The sequence below is a fragment of the Thamnophis sirtalis genome, unplaced genomic scaffold (assembly GCF_051295495.1).
Source record: "Thamnophis sirtalis isolate CommonGarterSnake01/CBP01778 unplaced genomic scaffold, rThaSir2_p1.2 scaffold_2, whole genome shotgun sequence".
Taxonomy (NCBI): domain Eukaryota; kingdom Metazoa; phylum Chordata; class Lepidosauria; order Squamata; family Natricidae; genus Thamnophis; species Thamnophis sirtalis.
The window spans coordinates 53,701,696-53,722,123 of record NW_028261382.1 but is presented as its reverse complement, the minus strand read 5'-3'; the positions used below and the strand labels follow the sequence as shown (position 1 = coordinate 53,722,123).

General features: G+C 48.8%; 1 protein-coding gene across 2 annotated transcripts; it reads right to left on the bottom strand.

Annotated features, from left to right (window-relative positions):
- Nucleotides 1–1,023: 1,023 nt before the first annotated feature.
- Nucleotides 1,024–20,149, bottom strand: RNF215 (ring finger protein 215). Of its 2 annotated transcripts, XM_087705569.1 has the most exons (10): nucleotides 19,741–20,133; nucleotides 17,005–17,136; nucleotides 16,259–16,330; nucleotides 16,074–16,159; nucleotides 12,860–12,914; nucleotides 10,279–10,383; nucleotides 7,627–7,743; nucleotides 5,917–6,054; nucleotides 4,086–4,188; nucleotides 1,024–1,844 (listed from the first exon to the last, which is right to left on the bottom strand). In XM_087705569.1, the coding sequence occupies exons 1-10, from the start codon at nucleotides 19,924–19,926 to the stop codon at nucleotides 1,831–1,833; spliced, it is 1,008 nt and encodes a 335-aa protein (XP_087561695.1). In that variant the 5' UTR covers nucleotides 19,927–20,133; the 3' UTR covers nucleotides 1,024–1,830. The 2 variants fall into 2 exon arrangements, with proteins under 2 accessions (XP_087561695.1, XP_087561696.1); XM_087705570.1 differs by lacking the exon at nucleotides 4,086–4,188 and having other exon boundaries at nucleotides 19,741–20,149.
- Nucleotides 20,150–20,428: the final 279 nt, after the last annotated feature.

Here is a 20,428-nt window from a genome sequence, read left to right as displayed (position 1 = left end):
ATGGAGGGAAGGAAGGAAGGCATCAGGCCTGCAGCCTTCTAAAGAGCACGATAAAGAGGAAGGAAGGAAGGAAGGAAGGAAGGAAAAAAGCATGGGAAAGGGGAAAGGGAGGAATGGAGGGAAGGAAGGAAGGCATCAGGCCTGCAGCCTTCTAAAGAGCACAATAAAGAGGAAGGAAGGAAGGAAGGAAGGAAGGAAGGAAGGAAGGAAGGAAGGAAGGAAGGAAGGAAGCATGAGAAAGGGGGAAGGGAGGGATGGAGGGAAGGCGTCAGGCCTGCAGCCTTCTAGAGAGCATGATAAAGAGGAAGAAGGGAGGGAGGAGCACGGGAAAGCGGGGGGGAAAAGGAAGGAAGGATCAGAGACAGGTGGAGGGAGGGGAGGAAGGAAGGTAAAGAGGAGTACGATAAAAAGGAAAGAAGAAAATAACAGGAAGGAAGGTAAAGAGCACGAAAAAGGGGGAAGGGAAGAAGGAAGGAAAAGAGCATGGGAAAGAAGGGAGGGAAGGACGGGAAAGAGGAGCATAATAAAGAAAGGAAGTTGGGGGGGCAGAGTAGGGATCTGGATCGAGGCCTCTGTGCTCCAACATAAGTCTTCCCCACTGGCTTCCTTTGCAGCTTTCAAGGGCTTCCCGTGGGAAGTTGGGTGGAAGTTGGGAAGTTTCCAGGATGGTGCAGGAGGCCTTCCAGCCCCCAAAATCCATCACGAACGCGCCCCCCCCCCTGCACATGCACCTTCCCCCCCTCCCCACATGCACAGCAGAGACTTAAAAACCAGCTGGCCGGAGGGAGGCACGGAGCTGGGCTGGGGCGACGGCTGGCGTGCCCGCAGGGAAGGGCACGGCGTGCCACCTGCGGCACGTGTGCCATAGATTCGCCATCACGGGTACAGGGTCTCTTACTTGAGCAGGGGGTTGGACTAGAAGACCTTCAAGGTTCCCTTCCAACTCTGAAATTCTATAAAAAGAGGAGGAAATGTTCGGATGAGGGAAGAATAGAACAAGAAAAAGGACCCAGTAGCACCTGGTTTCAATTTGCTAGAATTATTTTAATTAGGAAAAGGGGTTTTTATATATATTTTGTTGGGAGGTATATATATATATATATACACCTCCCAACGAAGTCTGGAATATCTCAGCTTTTTCCAAGACATCGTCCCAAGACCCTCCCCAACTCTTTCCCAAATAAGTTAGTATAAATAAAGAAAAAAATTTCAAACCTCCGTCCCCTCCCACCCCAACCGGCTGAATCTCGGTTTTTTTCCCCTTTGCAAATCGTCACTAAAAAGGAGACGGTTGGAAACCTCACGTCGTGTCGGCCATCGTCTTCGTCCCTCCACGAGACGGGGACACCCAGGTGGGCTCCCCCGAAGGGCAGGTTCACCCCAGCTCGGAATCCACGCTGCACAAAAATGTCCGGAGAACACACGCACGCCGATAAGGGCACGGATTTCAGTCCGGGGTGGTGATGGTGGCAGGAGAGGATGCACAAACGAGGCCGACGGAAGAGAGGGACGCCTTGTTTACATCTGCGGCCGTCGTTCCTTGTCCTGGCGGGGCTCCGGAGCAGCAGCTTCTCTGGTCGAAGCAAACCCAGAGACTGTCCAAAACCCAAGGGCAGCGTTTCAAACATGGACGCTTTTTAAGACGGGTGGACTTCAACTCCCCAGAATTCTGGTTTGAGGGATGGCTGGGGGAATTCTGGGAGTTGAAGTCCACCCATCTTAAGAAGCGGCCATGTTTGAGGGGGGGGAAACATTGCTCTCTAGAGAATGGCTTCTCGGGGAGATGCGCTCTTCCCTTGAGTGCAAGAAGAACAGGTTTTGCTACCTTTCTCAGCAACAGTTTCCTGAAAGGAAGACAAATAAAAAGAAAGGGGGGGGGGACACATTTATTTTTTGCTAGAAGGGCAAGAAAACGCTTCTAGGGTTGGCCAGAAAAGGTGTCCATCTGTCTGGTCATTGGCCAAACATCTGTGCGGTCCTTTCCTGTCCCACTCCATCCCCACAAATCCCAGTTCCCCTTATTGCTGAATTTACCCCTCCATCGACCACCTAAAGCAGGGATGGAGAACCTTTTCAGCACCAAGCGGCGTGCGTGCCACAAAGTAGAGGAGCTGCCGAGGGGCCATGCGCGGGCCGGAAAATGAACTTCTGGTGTCCGGCGGGCCAGCTACTCTTCCGGTCACTGGCACACATGCACTCGCGATGATCAGCTGGCCGGCACACATCAGCATGCCCGGAGACGGAAGGCCGGCTCTTCCAGTTTCTGGCACGGCCGCTCGCATGAAGGCTGGCTGATCGTCGTGCGGGCATGCGTGCCAGAAACCCGGAAGAGGAACGGGAGACGCCGCGCACGCCAGACAACATGGCTCTGCGTGGCACTTCGGGCACGCATGCTATAGAGACTTAAAGCAATTTCAGGGTGCAAGATTGATAGGAGAGAGCTTCAAAATCTGAAGCCAGGTCCAAAAGTTTTCTGGGGAACGTGCAGAGTGCCGGCTGAGGCAGCCGTTGCACATCTGGCTGTGAAGCCTGCCACTTCCAGAGCAACTCAAGGCACCTCCACAGCTGTACTCTGGGGCAGGGAATTCCGGGAGTTGAAGTCCATGCCTCTTGAAAATTACCCAGGTTAAAAAAGCAAACAAACTGGGAAGCGAGGAAACATTCGAGTAAAATAAGAATCTGGTTGCAGGCCTTCAAATCCAATTGAAACCGGAGATGTTTTTTGCTAGGGGTAATCAGAGGAACGTTTAGAAAGGAAATCAATTATATCATAATTCATATACGGGCAGCCGCAAGAATAGCATGCGCCCAAATCTGGGGAAACAGACGGCATACCCTCCGAAAACACGATAATTAAAAGAAAACAATGGTACTGTGCGGAAATGGTTAAATCAACTCTCAAACTGCAAGATAAAAGAATAAAAAGAATGCTACACAGTATGGGACGAATGGTATCGGTGGTTAGAGAACAGGAACAATGAATGAAAGTAGAATATTGATATGTGCAAATATTAGAGGTTATAGGAATTATAAAAGTAAAGAAGAGGAAATTGCAAATGAAAAGCGAATGGAAAGTAGGTAAAATGCTAAACAAAAGGGGAGATGGATGGATGGATGGATGGATGGATGGATGGATTAGATAGATAGATAGATAGATAGATAGATGATAGATTAGATAGATAGAGAGATTAGATATAGATGATAGATAGATTAGAGATAGATAGATAGATGATAGATATAGATAGATGATAGATAGATATAGAGAGATTAGATAGATGATAGATAGATTAGATATAAATAGATAGATATATGATATATGATAGAGATAGATAGATGATAGATAGATAGATTAGATAGATAGAGATAGATAGATTAGATAGAAAGATAGATGATAGAGATAGATAGATGATAGATAGATAGATAGAGAGATAGATAGATAGAGAGATTAGATAGATGAATAGATTAGATATAGATAGATATATGATATATGATAGAGATAGATGATAGATAGATTAGATAGATAGATATAGATAGATAGATTAGATAGATAGATAGAGAGAGAGATTAGATAGATGATAGATTAGATATAGATAGATAGATATATGATATATGATAGAGATAGATGATAGATAGATAGATAGATAGATTAGATAGATAGATATAGATAGATAGATTAGATAGATTAGATTAGATTAGATTAGGATAGATAGATAGATAGATAGATGATAGATAGATAGATAGATAGATAGATAGATAGATAGATAGATAGATAGATAGATAGATAGATAGATAGATACCGATGTCTTAGGAAGGGGAAGAATGGATGTTGAATTTGGTTTTTTTCTGTTTTGTTTTGTAAAAAGTTTAATAAAAAATTACGTATTAAAAAAACAAAAGAACAATATAAAAAAACCCCACGAAAGCCGACCTTTCTCGCATGTGAGCAATTCAATATATCAATGTTTTCACTCCGCTTCTGCCACTGAATTTTGGAAAGAAAGGCTCAGAAAGCACGGGGGGGTGGAGGTGGGCACATGGCTCTATCACCACTAACACCGCCCCCCCTAAACAAACCAGGCTCTTACCGAGAACGTTGTGTTTACAGAGAGGGCAAGTCTGTTGCAGGAGAAGCCAGGGGTCGACGCAGTCCCGATGAAATTCGTGCAGGCAGGGCAGCACCCGGAGACACTGTCGGGCAAGCCAAGAGAGACTCAGGTGTGGCAAGAGGGAGTGGCCACGTGCTCCACCTGCATTTTCTCCCCCTCACTTGGGAAGAGTTGGTAGAGGAAAGACCGGAAGAACCTCAGCGCGACAGACTGGAAAAAGAGGTCTGAAAGAGTCTCACGTATAAATTCCGTCGGACAAACCGATGCCGGTGATTGTTTCGAATCGGAACTTTTCCGGAGGAAAAGTGAAGGAGGAGCCGCGTACTCCGCAAGGGAGCCCCCTTGTGGAATACTGTGAAGTCGTTACCATGGCAACTCCACTGCACTGGACAGTAGAAGCCATTTTACAGCAGTACAGTAGAAGCCGTTTTAAGGCACAAAAAGCTGCATCTTAACAGAACACCACCCCCAATGGGTGTTAAGGTTAGGGTTACCCCCACAGTATTTGTTTAGACCCAGAGGGATGTAGCAGGTTCCTCATAGGTTGGGGATTAGCACCTCCAGGGATCTACAATGGAGGGAACCAACTAACTTTCTGGCCGCTCCCCGGTTAGCGGGAGTTAACATCTCCAATTCGCCGTGTGTCAAAGCGACCTTCAGAAGTAGCATTTCCCCCAAACTCAGCAACTTTTAAGGTGGGTAAACTTCAACTCCCAGAATCCCCCCCCCCTTCCCCAGGCAACCCCGGGGAATTCTGGGAGTCGGAAGTCTAAACCTCTGAAAAGTCGCTGGAGTTTTAAAACCAGCAACTTGATATCAGTTCCACCCCGTAGCAACAGGCGTTTCTTAGGGACGCTTGAAATGCTATTTGCATGCATTAAAAAAAACAGAATTATAAAGAATTCAGCATTAACATTAAAGGTAAAAGTTTCCATCGCACCTATGTGCTAGTCGTTCCCGACTCTAGGGGGCGGTGCTCATCGCTGTTTCAAAGCCGAAGAGCCAGCGCTGTCCGAAGACGTCTCCGTGGTCATGTGGCCGGCATGACTCAACGCCAAAGGCGCATGGAACGCTTCCCTTCCCTTCCCACCAAAGGTGGTTCCTATTTTCCTACTTGCATTTTTAACGTGCTTTCGAACTGCTAGGTTGGCAGAAGCTGGGAGGAGTCACGGGAGCTCACGCCGTTAGGCGGCGCTCGGGATTCGAACTGCTGACCTTTCTGATCAACAAGCTCCGTGTCTTAGCCACTGAGCCACCACTTTTCTTGATATATTAAACACCAAACTAGCAACTGTGTAAAACCCAGCGCACATTGGGCAAATTTAGCTGCTGTGTTAGTTGCTAATTCAGCGCCTCCCGGAAATTCAAGAAGTTGGGAAACTGAATGAAAGGATGTCCTGCTAGTTACGGGGAAAAAGTCCGTGTGAACGGGGCTGATATAGGGGTAGTCCTCAACCTCTGATCGCAATTGGGATGGAAACGCCTGCTGGTAAGCAAAGGGGCCGTTAAGTGAATCGCGTCTGGCGTTACCATCTTTTCGGCGGCCGTCCTTGAACAAAGCTGGCTTCTCCCCATTCCCTTTGGTTGTTTCGTGGGGGGGGGGAGCCCTTGGGAAAGTCACAAAGAGTGACCACTTAAACCCCGAGACGCTGCCAAGGTCGTAAGTGGGAGGACTAGGTCGTGAGTCACTTTTCCCCCCAGCCTCACCGCAAACTTCAAATGAACTTCAGTTTGCAAGTGGAAGATCTGCAGAAGCCTTTAGAAGCAAAGGACAGGAAACAGACAGAGCCAGATTTATCCCGAGTCTCACCTGATTCCTCTGAAACTGGTCCAGGCAGATGGCACAGCTGTCAATCTCGTGTGCCCAGCTGTGCGGTGCCCTGCCCGGATGGTAACGCCGGGTTTTCAATGCCAGCAGCTTCTGGGCCATGTGCTGCTTGAGATCCAGCTGCAAGGGGGGAAGATTAGTGTTAGGCCGACCGATGCCATCCTCACTCTGCAAGGATTGAGTACAGGATACAATACAATACAGTAGCAGAGCTGGAAGGGACCTTGGAGGTCTTCTAGTCCAACCCCCTGCCTAGGCAGGAAACCCTATACCGTTTCAGACAAATGGGTATCCAACCTCTTCTTAAAGGCTTCCAGTGTTGGGGCACTCATAACTTCTGGAGGCAACTTCTGTTCCACTGATTAATTGCTCTCACTGTCAGGAAATTTCTCCTCGGTTCTAAGTTGCTTCTCTCTTTGATTAGTTTCCACCCATTCCTTCTTCTCCTGCCCCCAGGTGCTTTGGAGAATAGCTTGACTCCCTCTTCTTTGGGGCAACCCCTGAGATATTGGAAGACTGCTATCATGTCTCCCCTAGTCCTTCTTTCTCTTACACTAGACATACCCAATTCCTGCAACCGTTCGTCATATGTTTTAGCCTCCAGTCCCCTAATCCTCTTGGTTGCTCTTCTCTGCACTCTTTCCAGAGTCTCCACATCTTTTTTACATCGTGGTGACCAAAACTGGATGCAAATATTCCAAGTGTGGCCTTACCAACTTACTGCGCTTGTGTCTGTTTTGCCAATTGCACCGTGGCAGATAGGACAGCGCTCCAGAGGGTCAACGCCATTGCCCAGAGGATCATGGGTTGCCCCCTCCCCTCTTTGGAAGAGCTTTATAGCTCCCGCTGCCTTAAGAAAGTTCAAAACTTCCTTAAAAATCCATCTCATCGTGGGAACCCTTTTTTTTGGAACTATTACCATCTGGCAGCCGGTACAGGGCAATAAAAACAAGACTGAAAAACAGCTTCTATCCCAGAGCAGTAACTATGTTGAATTCTACTCTATAGTGCAATATGAATGCAAATCTCAGGGGTTTTCCAATTCAATTGTATAGAACGTGAAGGATGGGTGGTTTTTGGTTTTATTTTTATAGTTGTAATGTACACTTTAATTTCGTTGTACGAGGTGCAATGACAATCAACTAAACTGAACTGAACTGAACCGAACCCCAACCAACCTGAACCCCAACCCAACCCAACCCAACTCAACCCCAATCCAACTGAACCCCAATCCAACCCAACCCAAACCCAACCAACCTGAACCCCAACCAACCCAACCCAAACCCAACTCAACCCTAATCCAACTCAACCCCAATCCAACCCAACCCCAACCCAACCCAACCAACCCCAATCCAACCAACCCCAACCCAACCTCAACCAACCCCAACCCAACCCAACCCAACCAACCTCAACCCAACCCAACCCAACCCCAACTCAACCCTAATCCAACTCAACCCCAATCCAACCCAACCCCAACCAACCCCAATCCCAACCCAAACCCAAACAACCTCAACCCCAACTCAACCCCAATCCAACCCAACCCAACCCCAACCAATCCCAACCCAACCCCAACCAACCTCAACTCCAACCCCAACCAACCCAATCCAACTCAACCCCAATCCCAACCCAACCCCAACCCAACCCCAAACTAAACTAAACTCAAGCTACACCCGAAGCTGAGAGGAGGCTCACCTCAGATTCTTGGTCCAACTGACTGTGCCGGGATTGTCGTCGTGCCTGCACAATCACACCTGTGCACAGGATGAACGCAATGAGCAGGATGGCATTCCACAGCTGCTGGAGGTATTTCTGCCAACAGAGACCCAACCCCAAAGGTAACGCACGTCACTCTTGAGTCGATGAGGGGGTACAACCTGCTTACCTGGGTGTCAGGCCTGCAGTTATATCCCTTTTAGGATCTTTGGCCTAAAGACTCTCTTATTTCACACTCTCTCTTATTTCATTGTGCTGTTTCATTAGTGTAGTAGTTGGGAGGGGGGAATAGAAAGGAGTAGAACTGTGGAATGTGTTGTTGTCATTCTTTTCGAGAGGCCCAAGGTCATCTTTTGTCTCCGCACCTCTGCACCTGACCGGAACCAGCTGGGTGGAGATGCCAGCGTGGAAGAAGACAATTGGACGGTGTGATGGATTTGTGGGCGTGGGGACAAGATCATGAACTTTCAACTGGGTGGGAATCCTAGGTAACTTCCAAAATTGGGATTCCACAGAACGTTGCCAACATGTCTGACTTATTAAATTGGAACTTTAAGGATAGTTTTGCCTTGGACTCTGATTTAATTCTGCATGATATTTGGAACGCTGACACTGGGTTTAGTTTAAAAAATAAATAAATAAACCTAGCAGCTACTTTTTGCACAACTTGTGAATCTGGGTTGGTTTTAGTTTTTAGTCTTTTTTTCCCGAGGGGGCTCAGCAAGTAGTGGGAATTAAGTTCCTTTACTGCCTGACAAGCAGATGCGTAGAAGGCAGAGGAGAGGAGAGCAGTGGAAATCTATGAGCCAGTCAGCATCGAGGGGAGGGGAAAGAGGGAATGGAGCTGTCAGAGAGAGAGGGGGAGGGAGGGAGGAGGGAGAGGGTGGAGCCTAGGCTGTCCCTCAGCCCTCCAATGGAGAGTCAACAGCCCCCAGATCTGGCGGTGGCTGATGAGGAAGAGGAGGAACAGCTGGGTCCAGTGCCTGATTAGCCGAATGCACAGAAGGCAGAGGAGAGGAGAACAATGGAAATCTATGGGCTGGTCCTCGGGACGGAAAAGCCACCATTGCTAGCAAAACCCCACCCTAGCTCTGGGGATAAAAGGCAGGGGGCGGAGATGAATAGATGTGGCAGAGGAGAGGAGAGCAGTGGAAATCTATGGGGCGGTCCTTGGGACAGAAGAATCACTGCTGCTAGCGAAGCCTCACTCTAGCTCGGGGGATAAAAGGCAGGAGGCGGAGATGAATAGATGTGGCAGAGGAGAGGAGAGCAGTGGAAATCTATGAGCCGGTCAGCATCGAGGGGAGGGGAAATTGGGAATGGAGCTGTCAGAGAGAGAGGGGGAGGGAGGGAGAGGGTGGAGCCCTAGGCTGTCCCTCAGCCCTCCAATGGAGAGTCAACAGCCCCCAGGTCTGGAGGTGGCTGATGAGGAAGAGGAGGAACAGCTGGGTCCAGTGCCTGATTAGCGAATGTGCAGAAGGCAGAGGAGAGGAGAGCAGTGAAAATCTATGGGCTGGTCCTCGGGATGGAAAAGCCATCATTGCTAGCAAAACTCCACCCTAGCTCTGGGGATAAAAGGCAGGGGGTGGAGATGAATAGATGTGGCAGAGGAGAGCAGTGGAAATCTATGGGCCGGTCCTTGGGACAGAAGAATCACTGCTGCTAGTGAAGCCCCACTCTAGCTCTGGGGATCAAAGGCAGGAGGTGGAGATAAATAGATGCAGCAGAGGAGAGGAGAGCAGTGGAAATCTATGGGCCGGTCCTTGGGACAGAAGAATCACTGCTGCTAGCGAAGCCCCACTCTAGCTCTGGGGATCAAAGGCAGGAAGTGGAGATAAATAGGTGTGGCAGAGGAGAGGAGAGCAGTGGAAATCTATGGGCCGGTCCTCGGGACGGAAAATCCACCATTGCTAGCAAAACCCCACCCTAGCTTTGGGGATCAAAGGCAGGGGGCAGAGATGAACAGATGTGGCAGACAACTATTCCTCCCCCTGCCAGACAGACTTGTTAGCCTGCGGTGAGAGAGAAACTTTTTGCCGGGACTGCCGGCACTTCTAATAAAGGAACGTTAACTTGAGAGGGTTTCTTGTGTTTGGGCAACTGGGTCAAAATAGAACTACTTTACAAATTGGGCAGCCCTGTAAATCTACTATAGTTATCCTCAACTTACAGCCATTTATTTACGGACCGTTGAACATTACAACGGCACTGGGGGAAAAATGGGGCTGACGGGCGATCCTCGCACTTATGACCCTCGTCCCATCCCCTGCTCTGGCGATCCAAATTCAGGCTACTGTTCGCAATGGTTTGCCGCATCCTGAAATCACGCGATTGTGATTTTCTCCCAGCCGGCTTTCCAACACAAACGAAGCCGATGAGGCGAGCCGGATTCGCTTAACGGCCGGCTGGTTCACTTAATGACCGCTTTGCGATTTGCTTAACGACGGCGGCAACCATTGGTTGCAAAACTGGACGCGGGTCCCTGCCTTGCTCAGCAAGGAGGGGGGGAGTTCTGTTTAAGTGGAGGCCTACCTGTCTTCCGCTATTGTTAACTTGTGGCCTCCGGAGCGTTCTCCTCACGACCTATCAATCAACACATTTCCAACAGAATTCCGGACTCCTTTCACCAACCTGGACCTTGGAGCTGTTTTCGCCCATGCAGATAACGCCCTGCCACTCGGCATACATGCCACCCCGCGAGAGGCCACACGTGGACCAGAGAGTCAGGGTCACCCCCTTGAGAGAGAGAAAAAAAAGGGGGGGGCGGAAAACTTGAGTTTAGGTCAAAACCAGAGACGAGAGACAATGGAAGGCTTCAAAACTACACAACAAACCGCAAATCACGGCGATTTAAAAGAACAATGATACGAAACAAAAATGGGCTTGCGGAAATACCATCCCCGAGAAAACATAAACTGGGATTTGAAAGAGACCCCTCTCAACAATAGAAAAAAGAAAGGAAGGGAAGAAGGAAGGAAGGAGGAAGGAAGTAGAGAACGGCGGACGAAGGAATGGAAAGGAGAGGAGGGTGGAAGAGAGAGGAAGAGAAGGAGAGATAGTAGGAGAGGAAGAAGTGTGGAGGAGAGGTAGGGGAAGAAGAAAGAGGTAAGGAGAGGTGGGTGGAAGGGAGAAAAAGAGAAGGAGAGAGGGCAGGAAGGGGAAGAGAGAGGGTAGGAGTAGGGGAGAAGTAAGGGAAGAAGGAAGGGGAAAGGAGAGGAGGGTGGAAGGGAGAGAAAGAGGAGAGATAGTAGGAAGGGAAGAGTGGAGGAGAGGTAAGGGAAGAAGGAAGGGGAAGGAGAGGAGGGTGGAAGGGAGAGAAAGAGAAGGAGAGAGGGTAGGAAGGAGAAGAAAGAGGGTAGGAGTAGGGGAGAGGTAAGGGAAGGAAGAAGGGGATGGAGAGGAGGAAGGAAGGAAGTAGAGAAGGGAGGGAGGGAGAAAAGAAGAGAAAATAAGGTGGTGTCATGGCAGGTGCGAAGGATGGTAAAGCATTCCAAACTATACCTTATAACCTTTTAAATGAAATAATAATAATATAAGAATGGCAAAGAAAAAGAATAACTATGTGAATGTATACCTATAACTGTACATAAGAGAATAAATGACAGTAAAAATATAAAGCACAATACAGGTAAATAATATTTGGTCATAAGTAGCTAAGTATAAATAAATAAAGAATTGTACATAAAAATGGATAACGAACAAGAAGATTATGAACGCAAGACAGAAATGTATAGAAGGGAAAACACTAACTGTAAAGAACCGATTCGGAACTGCTGTATCATATACGATGGAACTTCTTTTTCCTATGTTGTTTTTAAAGTCCTGTGTTTGTTCCTGTTGATGTGTTTATGTGTTTAAAATAAAAATTTATAATTAAAAATAAAATAAAAATAAAAGAATAATAAGAGCTGGAAGGGACCTGATGTCCGGAACTTAAAATATATTACCCGCTTAGCTTTCGTTAGCCTCTGCTGACATCGCCGGAGATATAAAAACTACCGTTGAGGAGATATCTGCCTTTATACATCATCGATCAATTTGGCCACTGCGCGCGCCATAGGCCCGCCTCCCACCTGTAATTAGCGCTGCCGTTTTTCGCTTCAGACATGTTAATCGGATGTTGGGGCTGCCCCTGAAGAGTGTTCGAAGACTTCAGCTAGTCCAGAATGCAGCCGCGCGAGCGATTGTGGGTGCACCTAGGTACACCCACGTTACACCTATCCTTCGCGAGCTGCACTGGCTGCCCATTGGTCTCCGGACACCTTTCAAGGTGCTAGTCGTTATTTTAAAGCCCTAGATGGTTTAGGACCTGGCTACCTGAGAGACCGCCTCCTGCCATTTACCTCCCAGAGACCGATAAGATCACACAGACGAGGCCTCCTCCGGATTCCATCTGCCGGTCAATGTCGGCTGGCGACCCCCCCGGGGGAGGGCCTTCTCTGTAGCTGCTCCGGCCCTATGGAACGATCTCCCCGTGGAGAACTGGACCCTTACTACCCTTCCGGCCTTCCTCAAAGCTACTAAGTCCTGGCTGTTCCGGCAGGCCTGTTGAATTATCCAGCCCCATCCTATGTTATGACTGTTGCTGAATTTTTAATTGTTGTTTTTATTTTTTATATCCCCCCCTTCTTATTTGTAAGCCGCCCTGAGTTTTTCCGAGAGTGGGCGGAATACAAGTTTAATAATTAATAGATAGATAGATAGATAGATAGATAGATAGATAAGGAGGTAGAGAGAATAGATAGATGAGATTGATTAGATAGATATAGATAGATAGATAAAATAGATAGATGATAGATAGATAGATAGATAGATAGATAGATAGATAGATAGATAGATAGATAGATAGATAGATAGATAGATATGGTAGATAGTAGGTAGGTAGGTAGGTAGGTAGGTAGGTAGGTAGGTAGGTAGGTAGGTAGGTAGGTAGGTAGGTAGATAGATAGATAGATAGATAGATAGATAGATAGATAGATAGATAGATAGATAGATAGATAGATAGATAGATAGATAGATAGATAGATAGATAGATAGATAGATAGATAGAGTAGATAGATAGATAGATAGATAGATAGATAGATAGATAGATAGATAGATAGATAGATAGATAGATGATAGATAGATAGATAGATGTTAAGCTAAGCCACCATCGATTCGTCTTCCCTGCCCAGGCCAGTACCACCTCTGCCTGCCCATGCCAGTCACATACCATGTTCTCCAGCAGCCCTGCTTGGTATGTAATCTTCGCTGTGGCCTGGAGACCTCTGAAAAAAAAAAATAAGAGGGGAGAGAGAAATGAATAACAGAGTTGGAAGGGACCTTGGAGGTCTTCTAGTCCAACCCCCTGCTCAAGCAGGAGACCCTAGACCATTCCAAGTAAACGGCGGTCCAGTTGCCTCCAGTGATGATGGAGCAATCACAACTTCTGGTGGCAAGGAGTTCCATGGGTTAACTGTTCTTACTTTCTCCTTAGTTCTAGGACGCTTCCCTCCTTGATTAGTTTCCATCCGTTGTTCCTTGTCCTACCCCCAGGTGCTTTGGAGAACAGCTGGAGTCCTTTGGGGCAGCCCTCCAAATATTAGAAGGCTGCTATCATGTCACCCCCTGGTCCTTAAAAGGTTTCAGCTTTAACATTAAGGTTAGCCAAGGAGATTTTGCTCCCAACTGTGGTCGCAAAAGCAGGACTTACCTGCCTATCAAGGGGTTTCAAACTTTATTAAGGCTTGTGGACTTCAACTCCCAGAATTCCGCAGTCAGCCATGCTGGCTGGGGAATTCTGGGAGGGGTGTTTTTTTGGTCAAGTTTTTTATTTTATATTGTTTATATATATCAATGCGTGGTGTGATACCCGAGTATCATACATTTCAATACAAATAGACGTAGTATTATTACTCATTACATTTCATTTTCATTGTTCCATATTATTTACACGTATCTTTTTCTACCACTCTTCAGGTTCTAAACCTCCTCCTTACTCTTTCATATATCTTAATATATTACTTAATAATATATTAGGATCGGAAAGAACACGAATAGATGTATGAGAATGAATACATCTATTAGAAGATGAATTGATACATCTATTATATGTAAATGTGTTTTTATTTTCTGTTGTAATATAGTTCCTTGTGTAGGTGTGTGTCCCCCATGGCCCAGTTCATACTAGGGCTTGCAGAGTCACGCTGAATCACACAGGAGAAAACAAACTCTTAGAACGCCATAACATCCTGATAGTGCATAACATAACATTCTGATATGTGCCCTACCAATGACGTCCAGGATTTAACCATATATAGACTGAGCAGTAGATTAGAAATTGTACTTTTACAGGCTGTTTTTAAGCACATGCTATTGCTCCTCCTGCCTTTGTCCTATCTCAATAAAAGGGGCTCTCAGACCCCCAATCTGGGTCATCGCTCCATCCCGAGAAAGGTTGTCTCCTGTCTTTTCTCAACATTGGCCTCATGGGCGAACCACGGGAACGTTACAATTTTCCCTTTTCATTTTCGTACAGTCACATATATACTGTGCATAACTGGGGCCATATAACATTAAACAATAAACACAGCCATTAGAAGATGTATTCTGTTAAGGAATTAAGTTTTAATTGAAAATTAAGAGTTTGGATGATGGCATTAGGAAAAAAACATGAAGTACATATATTTGAAATGCTTTAAACGATTGTTATACTTGGTACTACAAGTGTATATTATGATATTGAATAATGAATAAATCAATGAATGAATGAAAGACAGACATACAGAAAGGAAGAAAAGAAGGAAAGAAAAAAAGAGACAGAAAGACAGACAGACAGATGGAAAGGAAGGGAAGAGAAAGAAAGAAAAGAAAGAAAGAAAGAAAGAAAGAAAGAAAGAAAGAAAGAAAGAAAGACAGAAAGAAACTTTACACTTATACCAGAAGTGTATATTATGATATTGAATAATGAATAAATGGATGAAAGACAAACAGACAGAGGGAAAGGAAGAAAAGAAGGAAAGAGAAAGAAAAAGACAGAAAGACAGACAGATGGAAAGGAAGGAAAGAGAAAGAAAGAAAAAGAAAAGAAAAGACAGACAGACAGAAACTTTACACTTATACCAGAAGTGTATATTATGATATTGAATAATGAATAAATGGATGAATGTAACGTTCCCGTGGTTCGAACAAGAGGCCAATGTTGAGAAAAGACAGGAGACAACCTTTCTCGGGATGGAGCGACGACCCAGATTGGGGGTCTGAGAGCCCCTTTTATTGAGATAGGACAAAGGCAGGAGGAGCAATAGCATGTGGTTAAAAACAGCCTGTAAAAGTACAATTTCTAATCTACTGCTCAGTCTATATATGGTTAAATCCTGGACGTCAATGGTAGGGCACATCTCAGGATGTTATGTTATGCACTATCAGGATGTTATGGCGTTCTAGGAGTTTGTTTTCTCCTGTGTGGTTCAGCGTGACTCTGCAAGCCCTAGTATGAACTGGGCCATGGGGGACACACACCTACACAAGGAACTATATTACAACAGATGAAAGACAAACAGACAGAGAAAGGAAGAAAAGAAGGAAAGAGAAAGAAAGAAAAAGAAAAGAAAGACAGACAGATGGAAAGGAAGGAAAGAGAAAGAAAGAAAAAGAAAAGACAGACAGACAGAAACAAACTTTACACTTATACCAGAAGTATATATTATGATATTGAATAATGAATAAATGAATGAAAGACAAACAGACAGAGAAAGGAAGAAAAGAAGGAAAGAGAAAGAAAGAAAGAAAAAGACAGACAGATGGAAAGGAAGGAAAGAGAAAGAAAGAAAAAGAAAAGAAAGACAGACAGACAGAAAGAAACTTTACACTTATACCAGATGGGTATATTATGATATTGAATAATGAAGGAAGGAAGGAAGGAAGGAAGGAAGGAAGGAAGGAAGGAAGGGAAAGAAAGGAAAGGAAAGGAAGAGGAAGGAAAGGAAAGAAAGAAAGAAAGAAAGAAAGAAAGAAAAAAGAAAGAAAGAAAGAAAGAAAGAAAGAAAGAAAGAAAGAAAGAAAGAAAGGCTGGAACTTTAATATAAACAGAGGTGAAGAGCTAAATAATGGAAACATGAATAACAAAACAGAGGGAAGATAAGGAGCAGAAAAGAAATGGTATTATCAAGTTTTGGAACGTAATAGTGATAGGAGGGGAGGGAAAATTAAAATAGAAATAACACAGGAATTCTGGGAGTTGAAGTCCGTAAGTCTTAATATTGCCAAGTTCTGAGATCTCTGCTGTTTATAAGTCAAGTATTTTGGGGATTTTTTTTTTGAAGAAACGTACTCCGAGGCTTATTTTTTTAACGCAAACAGATTTTCAGAAGCCTAAGCGGAAATTAAAACTTCACCCACAGCCTCCTGTCCTTCCACACACACACACCGATACCCAGCCAGCTCACCGCAACAGCGCCCCAAGGAGCTTGGTCACGTTTTCCGAAGTCTGCACTACCACCACGGGCTTTGAAAGGACCTGGGAGACATCCAGCTGCAGAAGGAAGAAGGCCAGGAAAAGCCCATCAGTGGGGAATGAGGGGGGTGGGTGTCCCGTCACCTCTCCAGCATCCTCAAGAGCATCCATACCTACCTCTCGGATTCGGTTCTGGTTCAGGGCAAGGATGAGCAGGGCCGAAGCCCCCAGAACTAGGGCCCGTTTCATCTGCAGGAAGGAAAACACCAACGAGGAATTAGGAAACAGGAAGAGGGTCTGTCCCACTTGCTTCCTGGGGCTCGGGAAGTATTCATACCTGGGCTTCCCGAGAGTAGGAAGCCGAGTTCTTGGTCCCGACAAAAAAAACACCTTTTATTAATTGGCTGTGAATTCTGCACATCCAGCAAAGGGAGGATTTACGGTCACAGACCTTATCTGGCTTGGAGAGCTGCCAGGCCGATCTCTGCAGAACTTGGCAAGGAGTCTCGGAGAGTCGCGAACCAATGAAGCGAACTAATTGTCTCCTGCAAACTCCACTCCCCTGTCGCTCCTCTTTTATTCCCTCTGGGAGGGGCCATTCACCGTCCACCTGTGCCCTTACTCCCAAGTCGACCCCTGTTCTTTAGCTGTTCCCTTTGTCTGGCAGCTCTGTGCATGCGCCCACTGGGAACAGGCTCCAGCTGTTCTTCTGCCTCACTGATGTCTGACTCTGCTGATAACTGTTGGACGTCCCTGGCCCCCTCTCTGCCTCCGACACAGAGCCCTCCTCAGAGCCTTCCCCAGACTCCAGGACTGGCCCAGGTTCCTCCCCAACCCTCCTCACTGCCTGAATCTGCTGCTACCTCCGTGGGCCGAGGTATCAAGAGAGAAACGAGCAGGCGGGACTCAGGTGAAAGATGCACCTTGTCGACCACTGTGCTGGCGAAGGACTCCTCTTTGTGGCGCTTGGGGGTCTCTGCTTCTTCCTCCTCCACCACCGGAACCACACCAATCCAGGTGTCCTCATGGTCCAGCCGGGGCTCGGTGTCATTCACCTGGGGAAAAGAGGGACGGAAGACGACATGAACTCGGCTTCCAGCGCCTGCTCTCCAAACATCAGGAACATGGCATCGTACGCATCGGGGAGTTTGTTTGCACAGGTAGGCCTCACCTGAACGAACGCATTGGGGAACCAGGATTGCCCCGGATAAGCTAGGTGGTCGTTAAGGGAAGCGCTGATATTACGGCTGATTTTCGCCCCGTTGTTACATGAATCATGGCAGTGAAGTTGTTAAGGGAAACTGGCTTCCTCCATGGCCCAGTGGGAAGGTAGCATGACCCCACCCACCCTGGGGATGCTGCCACTGTCGTACATACGAGGTAGTCCTCGAGTTACGGCCACTATTGAGGCCACCATTTATATTGCTGAGTGAAACGTGTCCAAAGTCGGCCTCGGGCTTATCTGCCCATCTAGGCCTCCCCCCATCCCTAGAGCACTAAGAGCCCCCTCCCCCAAAAGCCCTTCTCCCATCCAGTGCAGAAGAAAGTTGAACCCCCTCTCTGGCCCCTATCCTTACATCCCCCTCCCCAAAAAGCCCTTCTCCCATGCAGTTTAGAAGGTTGACCCCCCCTCTTTCCCCCTCCCTAAAGCACCAAAATCCCCCTCCCCAAACAACCCCACCGCCATACGATTCAGAAGGTTGACCACCCTCCCCCCATCCTTAGCCCCCTCCCCAAATAGCCCCTCTCCCATGTGGTTCAGAAGGTTGACCCCCTTCTACCCCACATCCTTACAGCTCCCTCCCCATACAGCCCCTCCCTCATGTGGTTCAGAAGGTTGACCCTTCCTCTGCCCCCATCCCTAGAGCACCAAAAGCCCCCTCCCCAAACAGCCCCTTCCCGTGCGGTTCAGAAGGTTGACCATTCCTCTGTTCCCCCTCCCTACAGCCCCCTCCCCAAAAAAAGCCCCACCCCCACACAGTTTAGAAGGTTGACCCCCTCCTCCCATCCTTAGAACCCCCCTCCCCAAACAACCCCCCCATGTGGTTCAGAAGGTTGACCCTCTTCTCCCCCACATCATTAGAGCCCCCTCCCAAAACAGCCCCTCTCCCATGGAGTTTAGAAGGTTCACCCTTCCTTTGCCCCCATCCCTAGAGCACCAAAAGCCCCCTCCCTATGTGGATCAGAGGAAGGATGACCCCTCCTCTGCCCCCCCATCCTTAGAGCCCCCTCCCCCAAACAGCCACTCCCCCATGTGGTTCAGAAGGTTGACCACCCTCTCCCCATCCTTAGCCCCCTCCCCAAATAGCCCCTCTCCCATGTGGTTCAGAAGGTTGACCCCCTTCTCCCCCACATCGTTAGAGCCCCCTCCTCAAACAGCCCCTCTCCCATGCAGTTTAGACGGTTCACCCTTCCTCTGCCCCCCCATCCCTAGAGCACCAAAAGCCCCCTCCCCAAACAGCCCCTTCCCATGCGGTTCAGAAGGTTGACCCTTCCTCTGTTCCCCCTCCCTACAGCCCCCTCCCCAAAAAGCCCCACCCCCACACAGTTTAGAAGGTTGACCCCCTCCTCCCATCCTTAGAACCCCATTCCCCAAACAAATCCCCCATGTGGTTCAGAAGGTTGACACTCTTCTCTCCCACATCATTAGAGCCCCCTCCCAAAACAGCCCCTCTCCCACGCAGTTTAGAAGGTTCACCCTTCCTCTGCCCCCCCATCCCTAGAACACCAAAAGCCCCCTCCACAAACAGCCCCTCCCCATGCAGTTCAGAATAAGGTTGACCCTTCCTCTGCCCCCCTCCCTACAGCCCCCTCCCCAAATAGCCCCCCTCCCACGCAGTTTAGAAGGTTCACCCTTCCTCTGCCCCCCATCCCTAGAACACCAAAAGCCCCCTCCCCAAACAGCCCCCCATGTGGATAAGGTTGACCCTTCCTCTGCCCCCCTCCCTACAGCCCCCTCCCCAAATAGCCCCCCTCCCACGCAGTTTAGAAGGTTCACCCTTCCTCTGCCCCCCCATCCCTAGAACACCAAAAGCCCCCTCCCCAAACAGCCCTTCCCCATGTGGATCAGAAGATTGCCCCTTCCTCTGCCCCCCTCCCTACAGCCCCCCTCCCCAAACAGCCCCCCTCCCACGCAGTTTAGAAGGTTCACCCTTCCTCTGCCCCCCATCCCTAGAACACCAAAAGCCCCCTCCCCAAACAGCCCCCCATGTGGATAAGGTTGACCCTTCCTCTGCCCCCCTCCCTACAGCCCCCTCCCCAAAATAGCCCCCCTCCCACGCAGTTTAGAAGGTTCACCCTTCCTCTGCCCCCCCATCCCTAGAACACCAAAAGCCCCCTCCCCAAACAGCCCTTCCCCATGTGGATCAGAAGATTGCCCCTTCCTCTGCCCCCCCTCCTTACAGCCCCCCTCCCCAAACAGCCCCCTTCCCACGCAGTTTAGAAGGTTCACCCTTCCTCTGCCCCCCATCCCTAGAACACCAAAAGCCCCCTCCCCAAACAGCCCTTCCCCATGTGGATCAGAAGATTGCCCCTTCCTCTGCCCCCCTCCCTACAGCCCCCTCCCCAAACAGCCCCCCTCCCACGCACTTTAGAAGGTCGACCCCCCTCTGCCCTCCCCTCCTTGCAGCCCCCTCCCCAAACAGCCCCCGCTTTCTCACCAGCACCAGGCTGCCCCGCACGGCCGCCGCCGCCTGCAGTTCCAAGCCGGGCCGGCTCAGCAACGCTCCCTGCAAGGTGCAGCCGCCGCCCCGGCCGGGCAGCGTCACCTCCACCTGCGCCGCTGCCGAGGGAGAAACGCCGGCCGCCGCCAGCACCAGCACCAGCCCCGCCAGAGCCATCGCCATCGCCGCTGCCGCCGCCGCCGCGCGCCGCAGCCCCAACCGCCGCCCTCGGGCCGCCCCTCCGCCGGCTGACCGCCCGCCCGGCCTACCCGCCTTCCGCCCGGCTGCAGCAACGCCTCCGCCTCCGCTGCCTGCCGAGGCCGGACGGGGTGAGGCTTGGCTGGCCCGCGCTGCCCGCTAAGCCGCCTCTTAACCGGGGTTTGTTGCAGAGGTGCGTCCGTTGAGATGCACGGGAAAAGGGCTAAACCATGGTTTGCATGGGGGCTCCGCTCCCACTGAGCCTCCTCTTAACCGGGGTTTGTTGCAGAGGTGCGTCCGTTGAGATGCACGGGAAAAGGGCTAAACCATGGTTTGCATGGGGGCTCCGCTCCCACTGAGCCTCCTCTTAACCGGGGTTTGTTGCAGAGGTGCATCTGTTGAGATGCACGGGGAAGGGGCTAAACCATGGTTTGCATGGGGGCTCCGTTCCCACTGAGCCGCCTCTCAACCGGGGGTTTGTTGTGCC